Consider the following 24,259-nt stretch of genomic DNA (forward strand, 5'->3'; position numbering starts at 1 on the left):
CTCTCAGGGAATTAGGACAGCGGAAGAGAGTCAATGAACACACTGAGTGCTGTACCTGGGATCATGCTGTGTAGACTCTTGATGTGCTCCTGGGTTACTCCGCTCTCTGTGCACACCTTGTCAATGAAGCGGGCAACAAACCTGACCACAGAGTTGGCAACGTCGCTGTTTTCAGAGTCTTCAAACCCGCTTTCTGTGTCAAAACTCTCCGCGACGCTTCCTGCAATGCTGCAAAACAGAAATGAGGACATTTGAAAATGAGAAGGGAAGAGACACCAGAAGAGAATCCTGATGTAAAAGCTGGGAGCTCTGTGTTAGCAAGAAATGCTATCTGAGGATGCACCGTAATCAAAGAGCAGCTAACGTGTGAATGGTTTGCAGTCTGGCATTGGGTAAGCATTGATGACAACATAAAATGCTTTGAATGTTTAAACCAAGATGACTCATGTTGCAAGAGACATAATGCAATCTTTTCATTTGGGTTTACAAAAAGTTAGTAATAAGATCCAAATGTGCCCTCTGATAAACAATCAAGTCTGAATAAAAAAATGACTGAGCAAAAAATTCCACTCAAACTTATTCTTGGCCGCAACTTTTCTGTTGTGTGTTCGGAAAACAAACAAAACACAGCTAATAACACTGTGTTCGTGTACAAAATGTGTCATTTAAAAGAAAAGTTAACAACATCACAACATTGTGTACCTCTGACTATCTGATTAAAAAGCAACGAATAAGAGTTTTTGGATGCATGCTTTTTCAACACGGGGGATCTTCACCGATTTATTCCACCGCACACTTACAGCAGAGCAAGGGGAATCACTTCTTGTTTGGTTTGGGTGAGCGCAGTGTAGCTGCTTTTAAGACAGCCTCAGGGTTTCAAAGTTCCAACAGAAGTTAATGAGCTTCACTCATGTTTTGTTTTGTTCAGTAGCAATGTAAGCCCACAGGACAGATATGGGCCGGAAACAGGAAAAATACTGTGTTCCATTTGGCTGAATTCGAAGGTATCATGTAGACTGTGAGTTGTTCCACATCCACCTACATACTTATCATTATTGAATTCAGAGCGGGAGACTTGCTCCCAAATTGTGAAACCTTATCTTGAGGTTTCCTTTGGATAAGAATGATCGTTCTACCTTACAAGTGCAGAACAAAAGTGTATTTTTTGGTATTTTGTTTTTGAAACGAGTGGATGGTAAAAGACACCTGAAACCCTTTTAAAATGTTAATGCTATGCTCCTCTGACCTGTTTGTGACGATGCTGTTGCTGCCGCTTTCCCAGTCAGCTACAGGTGTGTTACGGAGCAGCTTGTTCTTGCTGGTGTCTAAAGGAACGAGCAGGTAGACCATGAGGCTGGCGTAGTGGATCGCCTGAGAGAACACGGTGCTCTCCTCATTCTTCACCAGCTCCTGCTGCTTCTCCTTGCTCAGGCAGGGCCATGAACGCAGCTGCTCTGCTGCCAGGTCCATAGCCGTGTGTTGCTCATCTCTGACTGCTGCTGGTGTGGGGCCCGCATCCTGGAGAGGTCAGAGCAAAAAGTTCACGTCTGATAGAGGATTTGTTTGTGGTTTAAACTTTTAAATACAAAAGTGAAAAGTGTTGATCTGCTGGGTGACAACCAGATCAACCTCAGAATGAACCGTATGGGATTGTACTCAGTGCTTCCCTAATAAAGAAGGCAATAAAAAAAACACAAAACAAAAGATCTTGATCAACTTAAAAAGGAAGATACAATACCAGAATGGCTTAACCATCTCTTCATTGTATTCCGAGTTTAAAAACTAACCACAGGCATCCAGATCAGATGCCCTGACCGAAGTAATCATGGCATGGCTTCAGCTTGAGTAAGGTTAAAAGATTGATTGGGCTATAGACCGTACACAGAAATTCAGAAAGACAACCTTTATTCACTTTACTTGGTCACTTTTCCTCTCACCTTTATCCTGCCAATGATGCCCCCTTTCTCCTCTGTGGTACTAAGATAGAGGGCTCGGATCTGACCCTGGACCTCGCTGTAGAAAGTGGCCTCCCAGAACTGCTGGTTGGTCCAGATGGGATGGTCCTGAATGCAGGAATAGGCAAACTGGTTCACGCCGGCAGCCAATTTCTGAAAAGAAAGACAAAGATCACAGAATTAGTCAGCTGTAGAGAAGCAGCTGACTATGTCTTTGAGTAGAAACCGCTGTGTGGAGCATGAAAAGAGAAAAACTCAGAACAGTATTTGGATGTGCCCTTTGCAGCAAAATTGTATAGTAGCCAATTTATTAATAAAGGAGTCGTATATGGGAGTCGTATATTCTCCCACATGGGAGAAGGCCAGCAGCAGCAGTAAAGAGAAAAATGAAGGTCAAAGTGAAAAAACAAAAACATTATAATCTGCATCTCTGTTTCGTTGATAGTTGATGTTGTCTCCTGTAGCAACAGATAGAAACCACATGCTGGGTGGGTGCGAGACTGTGTTGATGTTCACAGTTTGGAATTTATCAAACAACGTCATCCTTACTTTTAAATAGTGCAAAAGTTGTTTTCTTTAATATTTACATCAAAGGGAAAACCGGATGTTAATGGTTTAACCATATGCCCTAACGCAGCAAGCGACCACCCTTCGGCCTTACTGTGTGTGGATGTTTTGGAAGCAGGGCTGTTGTTTTTCAGCAGCGTGTGCTGAAGAGTAAAGCACCTGCTGCCTCTGAGAGAACAGGCACAGAAGGATACATACAGTGCTCAACTAAAAACATTAAAAACATTGTGCCGGTCCACACTGTAGAGAAAAACAATCACGGTAAAGCGTGAAGCTACAGCATCACACCACACATAACATGTTCTCAAGAGAAGTAAAGAGAGGTCACGTGTACTGCTCAAGCGCTGTTACAGAATTAGCTTCTGATTTCACTCCCCAGAGCCTGACACGAGACTGTGTTTTCCATTATCACTTCATAGTTTGCCTTTGAGGAATGAAAACTGGAGGGATTACTCTAATTACAGCAGACATAACCAAAACACTGTTTCCAGTGTGATGGGCCAGAAGCCAAGAGAGAGAAGAGCAGTGAGGACAGGCTGTGAATAAAGTGCTGATGCCCTGACAGCAGTTCAATATTGAACACACCGTTCATTGGAGTTTAAATCCTGATTCAGATATATGTTACTGCTAACACTTCAGGAAGGGTGTCATTCATAGTTCAAACTCAGGATTTTCATAGTGCATTAAAACGTTTAATAAAACATCCTGAAGACTCGTGCACTGTTTCGTGTATTCTCCTGCTGCTCCTCCTCTAAAATTAGATTACAAAAATAAAAACAACTTTGAGGAATGCTTATTTTATCGTCAAGTTGTTTAAAGAAAGAGTAAAAGAAACAACATCCCGCTGAGATGTAGCGGCGAATTCGAAAAGCAGAAGGAAAACAATATAACGTAACAGTTTGAGGCATATTAGGGTATAAAAGAAAATCTCTTAAGTATATTTACTCCCTACAACATGCCCCTGAAAGGTTATGCCTTCAGGTGTACTGAGGGGGGGGGGGGGGGGACAAAGTGATCCCCCTCCCACCTCTCTGTACCATCCTTGGAGGTCGAGGCGAGACAGTTTCAGCAGAACCAGCAGGCGAGCACAGCGCTGTGTGTTTGTGCGTGTCTGACTGTGGTTGTATGTGGAGCTCCTGCTGTGACATGATTCCGCCACGCCGAAATTGCAATGTGAAGTCACAGACTCTGGACACGATGCCGCTGCGGATTCAATTTAAATGTACAAAGACGCGGCGATGGCTGAGCCTAGTTACGGCTCTTATCTAAGAAAAAAAAAAAAAAGCCTTAAAAGGGCTCAACTATGACATTCATGTGAGCTTCTTTTCCTCGAATAGACATAATAAATTCACTTTGCTATCATCAAAGGAACCAAACATACTGTACTGCCTTTATACATAAGCACATGGGAATTAGGCCAGAGAAACACTAGAAAAGTGTGAAATGTGAAAATGACAAAGATAAATATACTGCGGCTGGAAATGCTTTGAAGTTAGGTTTTAATATGACCAACTCGGGCAACGCTAACAAGCTAACAAGCTACCAGAATAAAGAGAAATGTGAAGAAAATAAGGCCATCAGCAAAAAACAAAAAAATCTAATAACTAATCCAAAAGGTATAGATTGTATACAGGATTGTAAAACCGCAGTAAGAGGAGTGTGTTATGTGCCTTACAGCAAATGTAGTGTGGGTGTGTATGTTTGTCAAAGGGGGTCTGAGTGTGTTTGTCTACTCTGTCTATTCTCAGCATGGTGTTCCTTTTTGACTTGTCAGACATGTAGAGGTCATTTTGACCCAGGTCTACTCCTTCCTAGTATGATAATAGACAGCGCTCACAGAGACAGATGTTCGAGGAGGAGGAGACGGACAGGGAAGAGAAGAGGAGAGTAGGAAGGAGAGGAAAAAGGAAGTAGGAAGTGAAGATGAGGGAGTACGGTACTCCACAGTCACACACATCTTGCCATGTGACTGCTGAAGAAAAGGAATGTAGGGTTGAGGGAGAAAAAAAAGAAACGAGGATAAAAACCACAAGGGGAGACAGTGAGGGGGGAATGCTGTGTGCAAGTTAAAGGAATGAGGGCTATCAGGATTTGGGATCATGTTGTGAACTCTTGGACATAATCTCAAGGTTTACAGTATGACTGTGTTCAGTCTCCAAACTCTGTCTGTAGACATGCGATTCTGTATGGAGACAGAGATGGTGTTCATTTTGTCAGTGACACAAGATATACTTGAAAGCTAAGTAAGACTACTTTATCTGATACATCAGCTGCCTGAGAGCAGCACAATTATTTACAAGTGTGTTGGATACAAAATCTGTCATTATTTCTCATTCTGTCGGGAATGGAAGCCTGACCTTTACATGGTCAATCTCAGGCATTTTTGTGATTCCACATGAGTCGTTGTATTGTGAGGAAAGCATCCTGAAACCATGAATAAACTCAGTATTTAAACAATGTATTCACAGTGTTCAGTCACGTAAAACAAACAGAAAGGAAAGCACGCAAAAAGTCAGACTAATAAACAAATCCATCACAGCTTTCATAGGCCATTACTGCGTTAAAACACAATGTACAAATAACATAAATGTTCCATGACAAAGTAAACAGAGATAGGGTAAGTCAAGAGCTGGACATTTCTCGGACACTCACGGGTCAACTGGTACGTCACTTTCCTCACAAGGACGTGGTTGAGAGTAGTTTTACAGACCGAGCTGCCAAATCCCCCCCATGCATAAACTATGGCCGCGGGAATGCAAACAGTCAAGTGTTCTTGTTGTGCAAGTCGTCCAAATCTGTGTTTGGGTTGTGAACAAAGCCTGTGTTCACTTGGGCAGAGAGATGTTCTCATTCAAATGTATAAAGAAATGTATGTGGGACAGCAAAGGGCAGAATAACACCCAAACAAAGACGTCAATGACACCTGTTCCGTCTCCAGATAAACCCACCTCTCACTTGATAATGAATGCCAGAGGAAATATCTGCAGATTAGAGAATTCAAAACCTGACATCTCAACAAAGGGACACTGTACAAAGGTTGAATGGCATTCTGGAAAAATGCAAAAAAACGTTACCGACATGGGCCAATTGACAGCACACCCATGCATGATCTAGGCCACAAGGAATTGTGCAAATGAGTTCAACCTTTCTTTTATCAGAAGCATTAACAAACATCTATCAAATATGGTTGAATAAGTGCAATGGGGAAATAAAGAGGGGTCAAACTGAGGGGAAAAAGAGAAGTCGAGAGTAACCCAATTTATTATAGAATTTGGGTCAGAAGCATGAGCTGTGCATGGGCAACATACAGTTAGCAATAAAATGAAACATTGTCCATTTCTGTCTGGGAGTAGACAGTTGCAGTACGAGGGAACTTCCCACGTTCCTCGACCTGGAGACTTAAAGGCCATGGGGATGGCACCACTGTGTGCATGAACACTGAGTAAGCTCGGCAGAGGCTGGCCAAGAATACCAAACAGGGATGCGACCTATGTCTGACTCCTGGAACTGAATCAACAGTCTTTTAAGTATAAACCCAGAACAATATTTACCCGATGTTTGGCATGCACGAGAAGAAAGAAGAAAAAAAAGCATTTCTAATGATTACTCACACTATTAGAGAAAAATATTCACTTTAAATGACAACGTGATGATGCAAACAAAAAATGCTTGACTATCACATTCATCGTTAGTTATGGGTCTCATAAAAAAAAGAAAGAGTGCTGGAAATCAAAGACTAAACACCTCCTCTGCTTCTACTTGTGAGACTGGTTCAAGATTAACGTCAACACGTAGTTAAGTGGGTCAGTGCAGGAAACACAGTGTTGTGAGCGGGTGAATGATTTGATTCATAATACAAACAACCTCCAGACTTGGAAAAAATTTAGAATCTCAGTTTCCTATTGTTTCTTGCAAGTTAGCAGAGCCTGACTTACAGGAAGGAAAACTAGAACTGCAGCTTCAGACTGTACTGCAGCACCTAGCATCTAAGCGCTACTTACAAAGGACTCGAAAGATGAAGACATATGATTGAACAGTTCCAGAACAGGTTAAACTGTTTACCATTAGATGTAATAAATCTACAACAAAAGACAATTTGATACAAATGCAACATGAGACAGTCTTCACCTTATGGCGCACTCCTAGGTGGTATATGCACATACTTTACTATACATAGCTTCATTACCACACTTAGAGAGGAACCAGTCTGTCCTTGGTGTTTACAGGCAGAACACTCAAAAACAGCCCACACATTTCTCTTCATGGGTCACCAAAAAACTAAACTCAAAGTCCGGTCAAATTCAAGGACAGTTTGATGATTTAAAGCATTAAGTATTCACAGCTGTTTTTTTTTAACAAAAAGCAACTGTACTGTATTAGCAATGGCTGTGAGACCATGCTAATGCCATGCAGCCTTTCAGTGGTTGTTGCATAATCTCCACCATAGAATAAAGACTGAGGGTGGTGAGGGGCTTTTGAAAAACGAGGCAGAACATTTTTTCTCGTAACACCAAAGCCTTACTATCAAAACTCTTTACGTTGTGTATACTGAAGTCGTTGTGCATATTGTTCCGATTCATGTTAGTCAAGTCCTAAATATGTCGCTTACATTTTGCAAATGAAAGACAGGGATGGAATATGTCCAGACGTAACGGAAACGGGGTGTGAAGAATGAATTTTGAGACATCAGGATCACCAATGGGCCCTCGCTAAACACCCACTATGACAGCTGTCTGAATGCTTAATTACCGAGTTTTGTTCTTCTCACATTTTCACTGCATGATCCTTGCACCACTAAACCAGAGATTACAGAATCATTTTGGCAGATTTCCTCCTGACCTTACATGACTTTTCACTCTTGTGGTAAGACACTGCTGAAGCGTTTGAACAGTCCTGATCATCTGTAAAAATCTGCGTCACTTTTTATAAATAATATAATATCTATAATAAGAATATTATAATTATTATAAATATTATATTATTTTTTTTAAAAAGACAGATTTTAATATTAATAATTATACCATATAAGCGGCAGAAAATGGATGGCTGGATGGCTGAATAATATTATAAATAATATAGTAATAATATAGTATGTGTATATGTTATATTAGAGCCAACAAGAATCATTAATAATCCTAAACTTTCAGAGCTCCAAACCAAACAAATGTTTTTTTCTTATTCATGTAAAATATATCTTGTTAAACTTGTTTGTTTGATAAACTTTGAGTGACATCGGCCAGTGGTGTGAGAGCTTAATGAGTCAGAGACAGCAGGCCAGGTCTCCTCCTCCAGTCAGGGTTTAGAACTGGTACCCATCAAGAAGAAAGTGGGGACAGATGTATTTGTCCACATAACAATAAGATAGACCTTTTAATGCTTGATTAAGCTGGAGGTGTTTGCAATGCATGATAAAGAAAAACCAGCAGCACAAAACAGAACATCATTCTTGTTATTCATCTCTTACCCTGTAAAAGGCTGTTGACAGCGGCAGCAGTGCGGCAGCTACTGTGTACTCCTCTGAGCTGGAGCAGTCCTGTGGGTCAAACAACAGAGCAGACATGAGAGCAGGGCAGGACACAGCAGGCAACATGTTACACAGATATGTTACATCTTTTTTACACTGGAGCTGCAAAACAAGAAGCACAGTTTCCAACGGAGAGGTCACACGTACACAAAGGTCAGAGGGGAACCTCGTAGCTCAGTGCTCTATTTCTTTTGAAACTGGTGGTATGGCTGAGACACAAGAGCAAACAGTGTCTGTGTCTCATTCTGACTCTGCTGGTCATAAGTCATCAAAGATGACAAATATGAGGGTACAGAATTAATCTTCTGCAAACCAACATGTTACATAAAGATTCTCATGTTACATGTAACAAAGCTTTAAAAAGGTCTGCCAGAACCGCTTACTGTTTCTTCTCCACTATCAGGACACATGCTTCCAATAGTCTTATATAATCCTGCATTGACACAACAGTCAAAGCGCTCCAGTCCTCTTTTTTTAGTAGTAATGCTTTCCTGTCTTGAACTACATTCCCATTTTGAAGAAAATTGCATGAAATCCTATCATGTTGAAGCAATAAAATGCTGCGTCCATTTATCAAGAAGACACGACATGCCAGGAAGACAAGTCTAATTCTCCCTTTTTGGAACTTATTTTTTTAAATAAGACCATACTCATTCCCGCTCGGACATTTGACATGCCAGGCCCAAGTGTCTCTGTATTCCAAACTGCCTCAAGCCAGAAAGGCGGCACTTTATGGTGCTTTCAAGAGAACTCTATCATGATGAAAAGTACATTAAGAGGCTTAGAGCAGGGGACTTAGGGGCCCAAACTAAACCTCCCTTGCACAGATCACGGCGAACGATGAGAACAGAAGACTCAAAGAAAAGGACACAAGTTGGACTTAAAAGTAGTAAATTCACAGGAAATTGGTACTTATCTCTGGAAAGCTTTGTGGGGATTTACTTGTTGAACTCTGAACATGAGAATGGTCAGAGGAAACTTGACTTGAAACTTAAGATCGTTCACGAACTGGAGCGATGACTCCGACCTGCTGCTGCACCGTATATCCCTATGTGGGCAAACTTTTTTACTCACTAAGCTCTAACAGTTTTACAATCACTTTCTCTCTCTCTCTCTCTCTCTCTCTAAAGATGTAAAATGTTTACTCACAAAAACTAGCAATCTTCAGTTCTTGGCAAAGTTTGTTCATTATTTATTTTTCTGTGGTCTTTCATTCTGGCAGCAGAGATAGGAGGAGAAAAGGCTGCACTTTCTGACACTGCTCTGTAACGGGGCCTCTGTGACCGCCATTCCTCAAGAAAAGAAAAAAAAAACGCAGACAAGAATGTACAGAGGAGGGGAAAATGTAAAACACAAGATCCACAGCTACACATGAAAGCCTGGCCCCCCATGGACTAATCAACATACTTTCTGTTTTATTTTTCTTGTCCCCAGTGTTTTTCTTCGCAGTTATTTAGGCTGCGGTGAAATGTTCCAGCTTGAAGCGGCACAGAGCATTGTTTACCAGCATCCTAACAATGCTGCAGGTCACAGGAGTTCACGGACCCCCAGTCAACACGGAACAACAAGTGGAAATGCACAGGCAGAAAAAAGTGCGCGGGTAATTAACAAAGCAGCTTTATTCAAACAAAAAGAGGTTCAGCGATGCTTTTCATCCGAATTGTGGAACAGAAACTTCTGACGACAGACATGAAAATGGCTGCGACTTCAGATTAAGAAAGTGCCAAAGTGGTTTGACCAGAGGCTGTTCCAACACTTCATGTGCAAATATAAAGTTCAAATTTTCCTTTGTTTTACTTTTAACGACTTCTCCACTGAACTCCTGTCCTGCCTGCTAGCTAAATGAGAATGTTTCCGGGGTTAATTTACAATTCGGACTGATACGGAGTACAATCTTCAGAATGACTGTCAAAAGGCTGAACGACAAAGTTAAGAAGTGCAGCTGAGTGCTTTCGCATCCATCAGCCTCACAGGAAAATTCTCCCGAGGTAAATGGATTGGAATTTAGGATTCCATCACTTGTATAGAGCTGCATGGAGCTACATGATGCATCATGGGAGAAACATGCACGCTTATTCGGGATAACAACACAGAAGGGGTGTTTTGCATCCCCACATTGCTGTTTGCAAAGACACCCTGCTGTCTAGCTTTCCTCCCATTATTTACAGCACGTCTTGACCGTTTCTTCCCGTCGAAGCTACGGGAGCAAAAGATTACTGTGATGAATAACACAGCTATTTGGTCTCAGACACGTATCCAGCAGGCAAAAACAAGAAGTGAGAGCATGTGACAGAAACACTGCAGGATGTGAACAAACAGCAGCTTCCTGTGTGTGTCCAGAGACGCATGAAATTTCCAGGAAACGCTGCGAGATGAACTGACACGTGTGGTATGATATACTTTTACGAGACTTCGGTAGCTACTGACACACTTTATTAATTGGGGCTTGAGCCCCTAATGGGAAGAGGAATTAGCCACATAGCTGACTGCTGAGCTGTCCAGACGAGAAACAAACAAAGATTCCAGAGCGTAAGCAAAAACAAAAATCTGAAAAACGCAGATGTTTACCTGTCCTTACTGGTGGACATCCGAGAGAAACAGATATCAGAACATGGGAATGATACCCAGTACTGATTCCCAGTGACCTTGTTACGCAAGGCAGTCTATCAAGGCCACTGAGGCAGACAGGGGCCATGTTCTCACAATAAAAGACTAATTTATGATCTAAATAATGTATAAAGTCTTCAATAGACTAATATAGGAGATGTTCAAATGTATAATAGCACACAGATTACACAGCAGGAAGCCTCAGTGACCAACTCTCCCCTCACACAGTCTGTGATTCAGACAGGACAGTCAGACAAATGCCTCATCCTTTCTAGAAACATCTGTGTGTTACGAGTGTTCCTGCACGTTGAGATATATCAGGCGGTCGAGCTCTGGATCATGCGGAACTCATGGACTCCATGCTGCTTCTGCCGCTTCCCATGGTTCTCCTGATCCAATCTCCACTCAGCAAACTGCAGTCCAGAGTGTGTTTTCAAGCACCGTGATGAGGCCCTGGGCCACAAGAGAGCCAAGCACAGAGGGCTCATAATCCTATCTGACAGGAAATGGTTGAGATGCCAGGATACATCCACAGCAGGACTCATTCCCCCACATGGCTTGCGCAACGTGTGCTTCACAAATCTGGAGCACTGACCAGTGTGCGCACACACACACACACACACAAACAAATAAATGTGCAATTAACTCAAATGCCTTAATGAGGGTCGTTACTGTGCGTGATTCGTGGCAGTGAAGAATTACAGCAGATGTTGGAAAAGGAAAATGCGTCATTCTATAGCCCTTTCAAACCATATCCACCCATCCAAAGAATGTATCAACATCTTTTTTATGTATGACAGAAAAGTGTACGGGAGGAATTACAGTGCTGACAAGAAGCGTAATCACCTGATTCTGATGTCCAAACCTTTTGATCCTTTGTACGTTTTTGATTTACACGCTGCAAACCTTCCAAAAGAAAACATGGACCAGTCAACAGAACTGTCCCTTAACCTCAGCTTGACAGTTAAACAAGGTGTGTTGTGAATCGTCCTCGTAATGATGAGGTCATTGCAAATGTGTCATGTTAACATTGAGGCCAGGACTCCAAATGAGGCAACACAATGTCATTGATCAAAGAGTGAATTATATTTATTCAATTAATAAGTCACTTTAGCTGTGTAAAGCTCTCTCTCTCTCTCTCTCTCTCTCTCTCTCTCTCTCCCTCTCTCTCTCTCTCTCTCTCTCTGAGTAATTACTGGCCCAAAAATGTACTATGTATATTCCTTTCACAGCCCAACTGAGACAGATCATTTACAGAAGAGCTGAGAACAAATAAAAGCTGGGAACAAATGTTTCCGGCTTCATTAACAGAAGAGACGACAAAAAAAAAGAAAAAAATAAACATCAGAGAAAAATCTGAAAAAAGGGATAAAGTATTCCTAATCCAAATTTGTGGTCAACTAAAAGTCATCTCCCCATAAATTGTCTTTTCCATCTGTGTATTATTAATTTCCCTTCCATGTATGGCCTCTCTGACAACATCTGCATCAACTTCTTTCAGGTTCTGTTTGTTATGAATTTTTTTTTTTTATCTCCTTATTGAATTCTTTAGGGAGGTGTGTTATACTGCTTATCATTTTTTCCTGTCCAGCTTTTAAAAAAACCCATCAAAACACCATTTGTTTCAGAAATATTAGGCTGACGCATCAAGACCATCTTTGCATACAAAAAGACACATTGTCTCTCTCTGGCTTCTGGCTGTATAAAAAAAAAAAAGAGAGAGCTCCCTCAAGGTGTGCTGCTTTGCGTCATTGCAGACTTAAGAGATGGTGGTATTGTTATCTTTTTGAACGAATGCACGTCACAAGCAAACTGCTTTCACAGCAGAGCAAAATAAATCTCTGCTGCTTGAAATGCAGGCATTTAGGGATTATGCAACAGGTCGTTGTTTTCACGTCTTCTACGTGGAAAGCGATGAATAATATTCAGTGAAACAGCGGCTTTGACATTTAGACATCAGATTACCAAGGTGATCAATGCTGTGCTTGGCTTTGCGTTTTGTTTGGTTGTATAAATGTGGAGCAAATGACACTTCACTTGACCTTGTGTGTCCCTCGCTCTGGCAGATGTTGAGATTAATTGGCTTTCTATCATTTTAGGGGGGATGACTGGAATCTTAAATCACTCCATAAAAGCTGCAGTCTATGAGGGCTGCTTAAAATTACTAAAATCCCTGTAAAAGGCAGATTCAAGCCAGTAAAACATGAGGAACTTCCAATAAAGACCCGGCTGCTCTAGCTGAGTGAAGCCTCAGTAACCCTTTATGAGCGGCACAAAAACACATTACTTACTGGCTTTGACAACTAACTGAGGAATGAGGGCATCAGGAAGAGAGAAACATACTATCTGACAGAACTTGAGCAGCACTGAAGAGACTCTGACTGGCAGGTGTTGTAGACAACAACACACTTGAGTAGAAAGAAAAAAAGAAGAGAGGAAGCACAGCTGGCACCTTTCCTCTGTGAACGTGTACTGCAACTTACATACATACTTAGTGCCTTTCAAAAGTATGAACTCCTCTTTGAAACCCCAGAGCAGTCTGAAAAGCAGACGTCTGTGGGAAGACAAAGTTTACCCGAGCGCACATGGTTGCACCAGATCTTGTCTGAAGGTTTTATAGTGAAAAAATATTTACTTTTCACATGCTGTAAATGCAAGTGGAACTAGAGTTGTAATGTCGGGTCTCCCACCACTTTAAAGTTATAGTATGTTTTGCGATGATCATATACATACAATACCAACAAAACACATTCTAACCCTACAAATGGAAAGGCTAAAGGGGGAACACTTGGCACTGGATATCTCTAAAAAAAAAAAAGAAGACCGGTTTAAATTAAAAATAAAGTATGTGTAGTATTTGGGTAAAAAGCGCAAATATGTACATTTCAACTAGTGTGTGTAATAAGGAAAAGTTACATTTGACACTAGCTCATATTTTGCTTTTACTAAATGCGTCTCCCGTAGGGAAATGATTAAAATTCTGTTGAGCATGCACCTGACATTGACACGTTATGCTAGCGAGGGAAATGATTGTTTTGAAATTAGCGTTCACATTTTGGTAAATGCACTGGATCACAACAGCTAAGGTCCAACTCCTGCTTAAAGCAGAGACGAGAAAGAAATGAAAGTTTAATATGTATACTCATAATGCTCATACTCATAATCATGAAAAGCCTCAAGTTGGATGTTTTTATCAGCAGATCAAAAAGATCATTCAAAACTAAAGACAAATATTTGATTTTGAAGCTACCCTTGTGTATGATGCAATATCACTAAGAGTTGCATTATGGGTGGGGAAGGAGAAAGATTTTGGTCTTTTTCCTTTTATTTAAGAACATAAAACATCTAAAGCTGTGAAGCTGTGTTAGTTTTTAGTAACATCATTTACATCAAGTTGTTGACATCACAACATAGAAAAGTAGTCTTTTGATATGTAGCGCCCCACCTTCGCGACTTTGCTAAGAGCAAGTCGTCTCTGATGTCCGTGTTGTGTCTTACCTGAAGGGCACAGTTCATCATTCGGATGATGTAGTCAAACTGTTGATGGTCCAGAATGGCTCGGTTCTGCTGGACGTGAAGACTCAGTTCTTCAGTGAGACAATGGCGAGCTGCTTTGCCTTTGAGTGCGCGCAGTGCGGCTGGAAGAGTCTGTTAGGATTAAGAAACATGTTGAAGTGAAGTGATTGATTTAACAAAAGAGGCTGATTTGAGATTCATGATTGGTCAAGAAATGAGAGAGTTCTTGCTTTCTGAAATATTGACAAAGTGTATTCTTTTCTTTTTTTTCTCTCTCTCTCTTGTTATAGCTACACATCGCATGTACCAATGCACTGCCAGCTACTTCTACCTGCTGTTCATCAAGACAGCAAAAGATTTACAGCCTCATGGGGGGTTGTTCAGGGGATGCAAGCTATGCGTACTTACATTTGCACAGAGATGCATGCTTGGATTATATAACTCCTATACGAAGCAAGAGGGATATATAAAATATTTGGCAACCTTCCCATTTGAAAGCATGGACGCATATGGAGCCGACTGTTCATGCAGAACTCCACACACAGTTCATTGGGCCTCATTGAAGGAGACGTTTTTTTTCATCAGACATCTTTGTGTAGTAAAGATACATGCAAAGGCAACAGATAAAAGTGTGTGTAAAGAGGGCAAGACAGTTAAAAGAAGCTGTAAAGTGTTTGGTCTATTTCTGCGTGTGCATATCTTTGGCCCAGCTTGGAGATATTATGATGATGAATGTGAGGAGAGCTCTACAGCTCTGTCTGCCTGGTGTGTGGAACACAAAGGGTCAGATCTACACCAGCTTTTATTAAGGTTAATGAGCTCTCCTGATCAAAGTCATTGTGCATCACCTTTTCAGTCTCGAGGGTCTTGTTGTCAAAGATGAAGGATATGCAGCTCCGCACCACCTCCAGCCTGCGAGCGCTGTTAAACACGGAGCCACTCTTACCCATAATGGACACTGGGAGACAGAAAGAGAAAAAAAAAAGCAGAGGAGACGGAGAAAATCAAAGAAATTTCACAAATCATGATTTGAAGACTTGAGGTATGTTAATCACCGAGGGAAAGGGTTAGGTTAAAGTTCTCATTAAGGCTTTTTGAGGAAGCACATTTGTGCTATCTTTAAATGAAGTATTTGTGGGATTTTGATTGTCCTTTACAGACCAAGTAGGACTGAAACAACCTCCAACCTCACTTGTAGCACATCTGGTCATCGGGGAGGGAAATTAATATTCAAGAGAACTTTTTATTCAACATAAAGAATAAAACACTCCAGAGTTCAGGAGGAGTCATGTCCTTTTTTGAATGTCTTCCAGGAAAAAAAAGGGCACACATTTTAAATACTAACTGGTCTTGCCAGACACTGTACCAGCCAGCGCAAGACAGATGTGATTAAAAGAACTTTAACGTCTTCTTAGCTTGGAGCACAACCCTGCACGTATTTTAAAACATTTACTGGAAGTTCAATGATCACAGGAGTACACTTAACATCATCATAGAGATCAAAGGTAGCCATACCAACAGGTGGTCCGGGAGGTACAACACACTTCTTCTCAGCACGTGTAGAGGGAGGTGTGCTGCTGTGTTTTGCCACGCCCTCCTGCAGCATCTTCTCCACGTTTTCATCATCGAGCAGGGGGAAGGGTATCTGGTGCACCCGCAGGTGGGATCCCTCTGAAGGCCGAGGCACTTTCTGGAATGCCATGTGTGGGTTTGGGTTCTCCTAGAGTGCAAGAATGAGAAAACCATATGTATTAATAGAATACACAGTTGCATAAACAGTGGCTATATGATCTGGAGCGTGCTGAAGATCTCTGGCCCGTACGGTGCAACATGAATAATGAAGAGAAGATGATTCTTACATTTCGGTACAGCTGCTCAGAAAGTTCCCTGATGTGCTTCTGCAGCTTGGCAGGGCTGACCTCTTCTTCTTTAAAGCAGTCGATATCTAAGGCTACCAGCTAGAAAACACACAAACACAAAACGAGCAGGAAATGCAACAGAAAGTAGTAAACACAATTAAACTTAAATTGATGAATCATCACTTAGAATCCATTCAAACTGATAGAACAGTAGAGCGAATTATTCTTGATGTAGACGTTTGGTAGTTTAATTGAGCTTTAGCTGGAGCGCCATAGAACAGTACCTCATCAAAGAGATCACAGGCTCGGTAAGGCGGACCTCTCTCTGAGACAAAGCCAGCGAAGGCCATGCCATCCAAAACCTTGGTCAGAAAATCATTCTCGATGAGGCCTCGCTGGCCCAGGAAGGCAGTCTGGATAATGTCGGAATTAGAGCAGTTACAATCAAGCACAGATGGGACCAATATAACCTTGTTCATATGATATATATACTGCAGACTGAAAAAAGAAGCATGTTGATCACAGCCATTTTTAGAGGACAATTACATGATTTCAAAAGTTAAATCTCAGCAAGGGGGCCTAAGACTAGCTTTCTTTATTGCTGAAATGATAATTTAGTTATTTAGCATGAACAAGAAAGGACATAAATCATGCAAATTAATTCAATTTAATTTAATTTAGGTATAATTATTTGTGCTTGTGGGTAGAAGACACAAAACATAGTTGACTCGAGCCCTCTCCACTCAGTGATTACAGGCGAAGAGGCAGAGGGGTTTTTTTTATAATGTGATCCATGTGGGGTACTTTGTGGATGATGTGCCGGATGAAGAGTTGCCACGGAGACACTACAGACATGAACAAACAAAATCCCCAGCACAAAACAAAAATGTAAACCTAATACGTTTCATATGGCTCATTGCCGGTCTTTGCCCAAGGTTACAGGATTGTGTCCGAAGCTTGCATAAACAAAAGGAAAGAGTCATGGAGCCACTGCAACAGAGTTAAAACAACATGCACACGGGCGCGCACGCATACGCACACACGACAGATTTTTCTCTCAGGTCTTTGCATGTAATTGCACGCTCACTGCTGAACTCCAGCTTTGAAATGCAAGGCGTTTTAACAGAACAATGTGTTTTCTAAGCAGCAATTGCTAAAGGGGTTTACACTCAGGTCACGTATTGGAAAACTAGGTTTTACATCATGTTGTTACTTCACCTTGTGAAAGTGAATGACTGGTTCAGAATGGATCCGAATGAGCTGCAGGCAAGACCTGTAGCCCTGGAAGAGTTGTGCAAACAGCCTGAGGAAGACGGCCCTCACCTCCTTGTCCTAAAAAACACACACACACACACACACACACACACACACACACACACACACACACACACACACACACACACACACACACACACACACACACACACACACACACACACACACACACACACACACACACACACACACACACACACACACACACACACACACACACACACACACACACACACGACTCATCAAACAGCTATGCCACAAATGCAGTCTGATAAGTTAATTATGCAACAGACATGTTTATTTGTCTTAAGGGTTATTGGGTTACTGTCAGTAAGCGCCCCACTCTGACCGTAACCTCTTACCGATAAGAGCCCTTTTTTGATGAAAACAATCTCTATGTTCCTCATGTGGGAGTAAGGAGGGCATGTCACTCCTCAGAATGAGACATCCTGAATGAATGGAGGGCATGCGATGGTGAGGGTGACTTACCAACAACTTGAGGTTGGAGGGTGCTGTGCGAGGCGGAGGGAAGGCATTGTCTGCTATCTCCAGATCAGGGTGCAAAACCTACAATGAACAGATCAATCTTTAAACAAATGTATTTTGTCATGTCTTTATCTTGAATACCGTTCTAGGTAAGAGAAAAAACTGACCAGATAATTCTTTATACTGGGGAAAAAAACAAGTTAAGCATTTAAAAACAACAAATTAATCAGCATTGAGTTGTCTTTCCATTCAATTTTAACTCAACTTAAAGCAAACTTTAAATTGTTGCAAAAAGATTTCATACATGAGGCTCAATGCAAGCATTGTTTTGGCAGAAGTTAGGACTTTTAGTTCGGCTACGATCTACTAGTAAACAGAATAAGTGGAGGTTGTGAACTATAACCCACACTAGCTGCCCTCGCCTTCCAACATGTCTCCAGGAGTAAAAATAGAGACAGGCCTCCATTAATTTGTTCCTATTGAGAAATGTTTTGCATTCTTTCATGTCAGTTAGAAATGGTCATGTTTAATGCTTTGAGGAGACAAAGAGAGCCTGCGATGAGAACATCAGAGAGGGGCAGTAGAAGGATCAGCCATCGGAACCATAGACATTATCTATAGGAGAGGAGAATGTGTAGGGGGATGACATGCAAGGGACAAGAAAGGAATACAAATCTATGGCCGCTGCGACGAGGACTGAAGTCACCAGTCTATTCAACAGAATGATAGACCAACATACACTGCTAAGCAATTACAGAAACATGTCTCTGTGTGAAGGGTAATTATTTAATGAAAGGTTTTTTGTTTTTTTTAAATCTTTGCACGAATGTTATCACATTGCCAGTATTTAAACAGTATGTATAGTTGATGTAAGTGTGTGTGTGTGTGTGTGTGTGTGTGTGTGTGTGTGTGTGTGTGTGCTTACCAGAGACAGGGCGGTTTGTGTTAGGTGTAACACAGGTTCAGGGAGTAGGGACAAGTGGATACACTCAGGGATCTTTATTGTTCCTCCATCCAGGTCGGCAATAATAACATCCAACTGGCGAACAAACAGAAGAGTGAGGGGTCAGGTGGTTTAATAGCAGGTGGGGGGAGTACTGTGCTGAACAGCATGCACACCTGGCGACGCTCAGCCGAAACCAGCAAAACAAACATCTTGCTGAAGAGCAGAGAATGAATCATCATGTGTTAAAAACTTCTTGAAAGTCAAGTCCTTAAATGACCCAATACATTCTCAGTTACAGGTTATTAAAATAAAGTGTGATGGAGTCCATTCTTAGTAATGATTCATGTGTTTGAATGTATGCAATGAATGCATGAATGTTGTTTTCTGGATTGTAGACACGGCTGAAGTGCTTCCCGTGATAAATGTGCACTCACCAGATCCTGGATTTCATTCTGAAACATGGAGTGCACTCCAATGATGAAGGGAGTGGGTGAGCTCAACACCTCCAGCAGCCGTGAAGGTAGGATCGGGATGTATGGGTAACTAATTACACAAGAGGATACCAAATGTGAATTCCAAAAATGTTACAAAATACTAGGAAGGTGGATGAGGAAGAGTAGCAAGCTGAGTGTGTAACAGAAAGTCTGACGTAGCAGTGCAGGGTATTGGAAGTGGTTAACTCAAGACTATTTCCAAACGGAAACTAAACAGCTGACCAGTGATACTCAGAATACGAAAATAGAAACCAAGATGTTCATAAATTTCAGAGTCAGATAAAAGAAAAGGAGGATGGCACCAGGATGACTTCAACACTGATTTACAACATTGCTGCTTTCAAAGGAAACCTATTCCTCACTTTTACAGGAAGAGAGTACATCATGATGCAACATGGCTGGAGGAAATCAGAGTTTTTTGGGTGATTGTTTGCCTCAGAGGACAGAGAGGGGGGAAGAAATGCAGCAAAGGGATTGAACCCACATTCGCTACGACAAGGACTATAGCCTCCGTAGATCGGGCACATGCGTCAACCACTGAGCTAAACTGACATCCGTTAATACTGAGAAGAAATAGAATAAAAACAGAAATATTACAAACACCTTGAACTGTGCAGACATTGGTAGATTGTTGATAACAGGGAAAAACAAATGACTTCCTCTCTTGTTCTAGGTCAACCAGTTAATTATGCAAACATTTTCTCCTAAAAGTGGAAAATGTTAGTAACTGCCTATTAGGTCAAAATGCTTTCCAAAGTGTTGTCTAAAAAGACAAAGGCAGGTGCAGACAGCCAATAAATAAGGTTAAACCAGGTCAAATGTTGTGATCTCAAAGAATGATCTTATCTGAATGGTATCCCTAAAGCTAAGTATCATGATGCCAAAGTGACTCATTAGTCTAATCACACGTTCAGGTGTTTGCAGAAAGTCACGTGAGAATCCGTCCTGAAGCTGGGCTCAGACACATACAGTTCTTACCTGTATTTGAGTGGAAACATGAGGGCTTCCAGGGCGCGGCACGCCTCTCCGAGCCTCTGGTAACTGGTGGAGTGGAACAAAACCTTATGTTCTGTCAGAACCGCACAAAACAGGCTCAGAACATTTTGGATTCCTGGAACAGGGGAAAATAACAGACAACGAAATGAATGAGGTATTTGTTGGAATGTGACTGACACATTGTTCCAGGTCATTCATCAAGTGATTGAGGTTATTTGTTGACACAGATTAGGGCACGCAATATTCATTTGGGACTTGCATTTCGCATCCACAACAGCTTCAATGCCGATCACTGCAATTCAGAACACAAGTCTGTCGATCTTTTTTTTTTAGAGGTTTTGGCAGTGATACGCAGACAAATAGTTATCGACTTGTACTGAGGAAAGTGTGTCTAATATCACAAGTCATCTGTTAGATGTGGGACATTTGATGTGAATCAACAAAAAATAAATACATACATGAAAGAAACGTTTGTTCTTTGACTATGAAAAAAAACATAGAGGCAACAGTTTCTTTCTGGCTAAGAAATAGATAATGTATGTGTAGAGGAGTCCTGAGCTTCACTGGACTGAAACTCCATGAACGATCTGGAGGACAAGAGAAACAGTGTCAGGCTTGAGATAGGAAGCTGCAAACTTCTTATTTTCCTCCGTCACCAAGCTTTGTAAATTGTGGGTAGAGGAATGTTTTTTAAAGCACGGTTTCATCCCGCTGGATAACTTGCAACACGTTTCTACAAAATTCATATTTGTTCAAACACTGATGACAAACTTTCAGAACAACAAAAGGAAATGACACACTCGTACTGTATCAATAATATTTCAAATACCAATGTGACAGGGAAGAATTCTAAGTTTACAGTTCCTGTTATTGTTTGTCATCAGGAGAGGGGCAGACCAATTCATCACAGGTTGGACTGATAAAAGAGAGAGGAAAACTGTCGGGCTTATCCGTGCCACTGGAAGTGCTGGGTCTGGATGTTTGTCTGTCTGAGCGGAGAGCTTCAGCGATAAACAGGAAACTAAACACAAGCTTTGATAAAATCGGAGTGTTGAGTGTCGCTGGCCTGTTACACACAATGACGTCATCCTAATCCGTGGAGGGTACAACTTATTGTTGGTAGCACCTTTTTGTTTCAGAGTTTCATGATTAGGCCTGAGATTTCTTTTCATTTTTATTGTTTAAATTCATCTCTTTTCCAGAAAACTCTAAATAAAAAAAACAATAGCCTACACCTCTCCAGACAACAACAGAGACAAAGGCAACACACAGCTAAATTGGTGGCCAATTTTATCTTGCCCCGGGGGATGTCCTTCCTGTGCAGAGTGACTGTTTAACACACATTCCTCTCTGGTGACTTGGGTGACCTGCACGCACAGATAGATGTGCCGACGTGCTCGTCCGAGCGGCTACAGGCCAGCCCTCACACAGACATGTGGAGGATCTAATGAGTGAAATGGATGTACTGGATGTTTCTCCTTTCTTGGAAATGACTTCATCTGCTGACTTGTAACATACTGTATAGCTTCTTGTCTGCATGCAGACACATTTTTTATGGTGAGGAGGTCAGTCAGGCCAGTCATGTTAATGAAAGCCGACGCTTGAAGAAGGCCACTTTAGGGAAACCGCCAAGCAAGCAAACTTAAAGCAATAACTGGTTTAAAGTCTTAGTTAGAGAGTAATGCATACGTCAGTCCCACCTCAAAGAAAGTAAAATACCATATTCAAAGTTCATTAACTGGGATCAATAACAACATTCACACCAGCTAAAACAGCAGGGAGAGAACTGTACACTTTTCCCCCCCACAATGATCAATGGAACCAATGAATGTCTGCGTTTCAATATCAACCATCAGAGTTTGATCATTAATCATAAATGGATAGGTGAATGCAGACTACTGTAACGGAATTGAGCATTTGGGATTAATTATTGTATTTTCACACTGTAAGATGAATGCTGATAGCCTAAAGGTAGCAGAGTTTCGTCTGAAAACAGACGGCTAACCTCACTGAGTAAAAGTACTACCAGCGCATCCATAGACTGTTTGACATCGCCAACTGACACACATACTGCATAATAATTGAAAGCCATTTAACCAGAGTATCATTATTAATCAGTGGCCAGCTTGTCATGTGCAACACTTCTTACATGTCTCTTTAACAATGCAATGTGTTGAGCACCTTTCTTTCTAAGGCGCACTAATGCCTCACGGAAAAGCAGAACTGTACGCACATCTAAGCATCAGCATACTGTACTGATTCATGTGAAGAGGCTTATGAAGACTGACAGGTCATGGGGTGGGTTGTGTTTTAAAATTGGTTTGTTTTATGTATCCAGATTGACTTCAAATTCTTGACTCAAACATAACTCTGATCACATGTGTGTCGTGCAAATACCCCCCCTCCCCACCCCCCATGTGCGTGATCACTGTGTCCAAACAAACAGAGGATGGTGTTAATACTGGGGAAATAAGATCGGCTCATGTTTCGAAGCACATTCTTCTGATCAAATGAGGCTAAACAAGGCCAACTTTCCATTACAAATCCAATATCAGGTGAATATTATTTCCCTGTCACACAGATGTAAGCCTGGAGATTCAAAAAGAAAAACAAAAAGAAAAAAAAACTGAGCTTACAGAACTTCAAGAACGTCTAAAAATATATTGCAGAATAGTATAGTTTGTGATTTATGAGAAAATTCAGCTTTGAAGGTTGATGAAAGTGACTCTTCAGTGAACGTATTGCATGAGTAACAGTGAAACAGGCATGTTGTATCTTGAACAGAGCCCGACTGATTATTCGCCCAGCTAACAATATCTGCTGATATTAGTATATCCGGTGACTATGGGTATCGGTATAACTGCATTTCTTCCCCAGTTTGAGTACCGATGGATTACACTAGCAGTTCTCTTTTATCGGCAGAGTGTTCAGCGGTGATGCACGTACATGCACAGTTACTTTCCAGTTCAGTGAACGTCCTGTTTTCCCATGTCCGTCGAGCGCTGGTCTTTAACAAAGCACATATCTCGTATGCAAATCGTTTAAGTCTGACCATACCAAGCCAACACGTGAAATCAGTAAACTGCATCAAAGCTTCATCATGTGCCCCATTTCACCCCAAAAGAAAGTTACAGAAACACTGAGGAGACAAAGCAAACACAAAATAATCCCGCCTCGCATATATTTACTGTGAAATTAATCCAAAACCTGAATGGAGTATTGCAAAAGTCCCGCAGAGCTTCAGTTTACCACCATGTGATAAGCAAAGTAGAACAAAGCCTCTAAGATGTGAGACTGTATGAATGAAAAATATGTTACACACATTAAGCTGCTTCAATTAAGCTACAAATGATGAACAACACCAGGATAATGATTAAGACAAATGTTCTTTGAGGTGTTACTGTCAGATTATAACAACTCCCGACAAAAAAAATGCCCTAAACCTCAATGGGATATTTTGTAAACGTGACAAAGTGCAGCGGGAAACGACTGTTGATTCAAAGGATTAAACAAATGCGTGTCACTGAACAGCATGAAGGGGCTGGTTTACAGTAAGTCACTAACAAGTCACAGTCTGACTCAATAAGTCTCCCTCTGTTTCATGATTACGATTACGTTGCACTTTTCAAAGTGCATGGACCCACCCAGCTGCTGGAAGAGCAGAGCAACACTTTTGCATGTGACGGGCAGCGTGTCGTTCAGAGGCGTCTGGATGAGCTGCCGGTCTCCTGCTCCCAGGCTGAACAGCTTCTGTAAAGGTGAAAAAAAAAACAGTTATGGAAATGTTTTAAAGCCACCAGGGCCGAGCAGAACGACATCTGAAGGGCTTAGGATACAGTAAACTGTATGTTAGTCAGTGCTACAGAGACACTGCAGCTGCAGGGCTGAAATCTATGTTTTTCAAAGAGTACGCACTTCAGTAGAACATATAAAAATATAACAGGTTCATTGTAAAATTGCAGAACTACTGTGGACTAATTTCAAAAGATCTTCGCATAACACATTCGAGGCTAAGCTGGCTAACAGCTGTCTTG

General features: G+C 41.4%; 1 protein-coding gene across 2 annotated transcripts in view; it reads right to left on the reverse strand.

Moving 5' to 3' along the window:
* The window catches only part of sbf2 (SET binding factor 2), an 80,103-nt gene that overhangs the window by 21,021 nt on the left and 34,823 nt on the right, over window positions 1-24,259 (reverse strand). For both annotated transcript variants that reach the window (XM_079339870.1, XM_079339869.1), the window contains exons 6-20: window positions 23,870-23,975; window positions 20,208-20,340; window positions 19,170-19,278; window positions 18,715-18,828; window positions 17,793-17,870; window positions 17,247-17,360; window positions 16,313-16,441; window positions 16,029-16,127; window positions 15,685-15,889; window positions 15,018-15,127; window positions 14,152-14,301; window positions 7,987-8,055; window positions 1,938-2,108; window positions 1,247-1,518; window positions 56-228 (exon numbers count right to left, since the gene is read on the reverse strand). In XM_079339870.1, coding sequence (XP_079195996.1) covers window positions 56-228; window positions 1,247-1,518; window positions 1,938-2,108; window positions 7,987-8,055; window positions 14,152-14,301; window positions 15,018-15,127; window positions 15,685-15,889; window positions 16,029-16,127; window positions 16,313-16,441; window positions 17,247-17,360; window positions 17,793-17,870; window positions 18,715-18,828; window positions 19,170-19,278; window positions 20,208-20,340; window positions 23,870-23,975 — 2,032 coding nt within the window. The remainder of the gene's footprint in view (window positions 1-55; window positions 229-1,246; window positions 1,519-1,937; window positions 2,109-7,986; window positions 8,056-14,151; window positions 14,302-15,017; window positions 15,128-15,684; window positions 15,890-16,028; window positions 16,128-16,312; window positions 16,442-17,246; window positions 17,361-17,792; window positions 17,871-18,714; window positions 18,829-19,169; window positions 19,279-20,207; window positions 20,341-23,869; window positions 23,976-24,259) is intronic.

This window comes from Symphodus melops (assembly GCF_947650265.1).
Source record: "Symphodus melops genome assembly, chromosome: 3".
In the NCBI taxonomy this organism is placed as follows: Eukaryota; Metazoa; Chordata; class Actinopteri; order Labriformes; family Labridae; genus Symphodus; species Symphodus melops.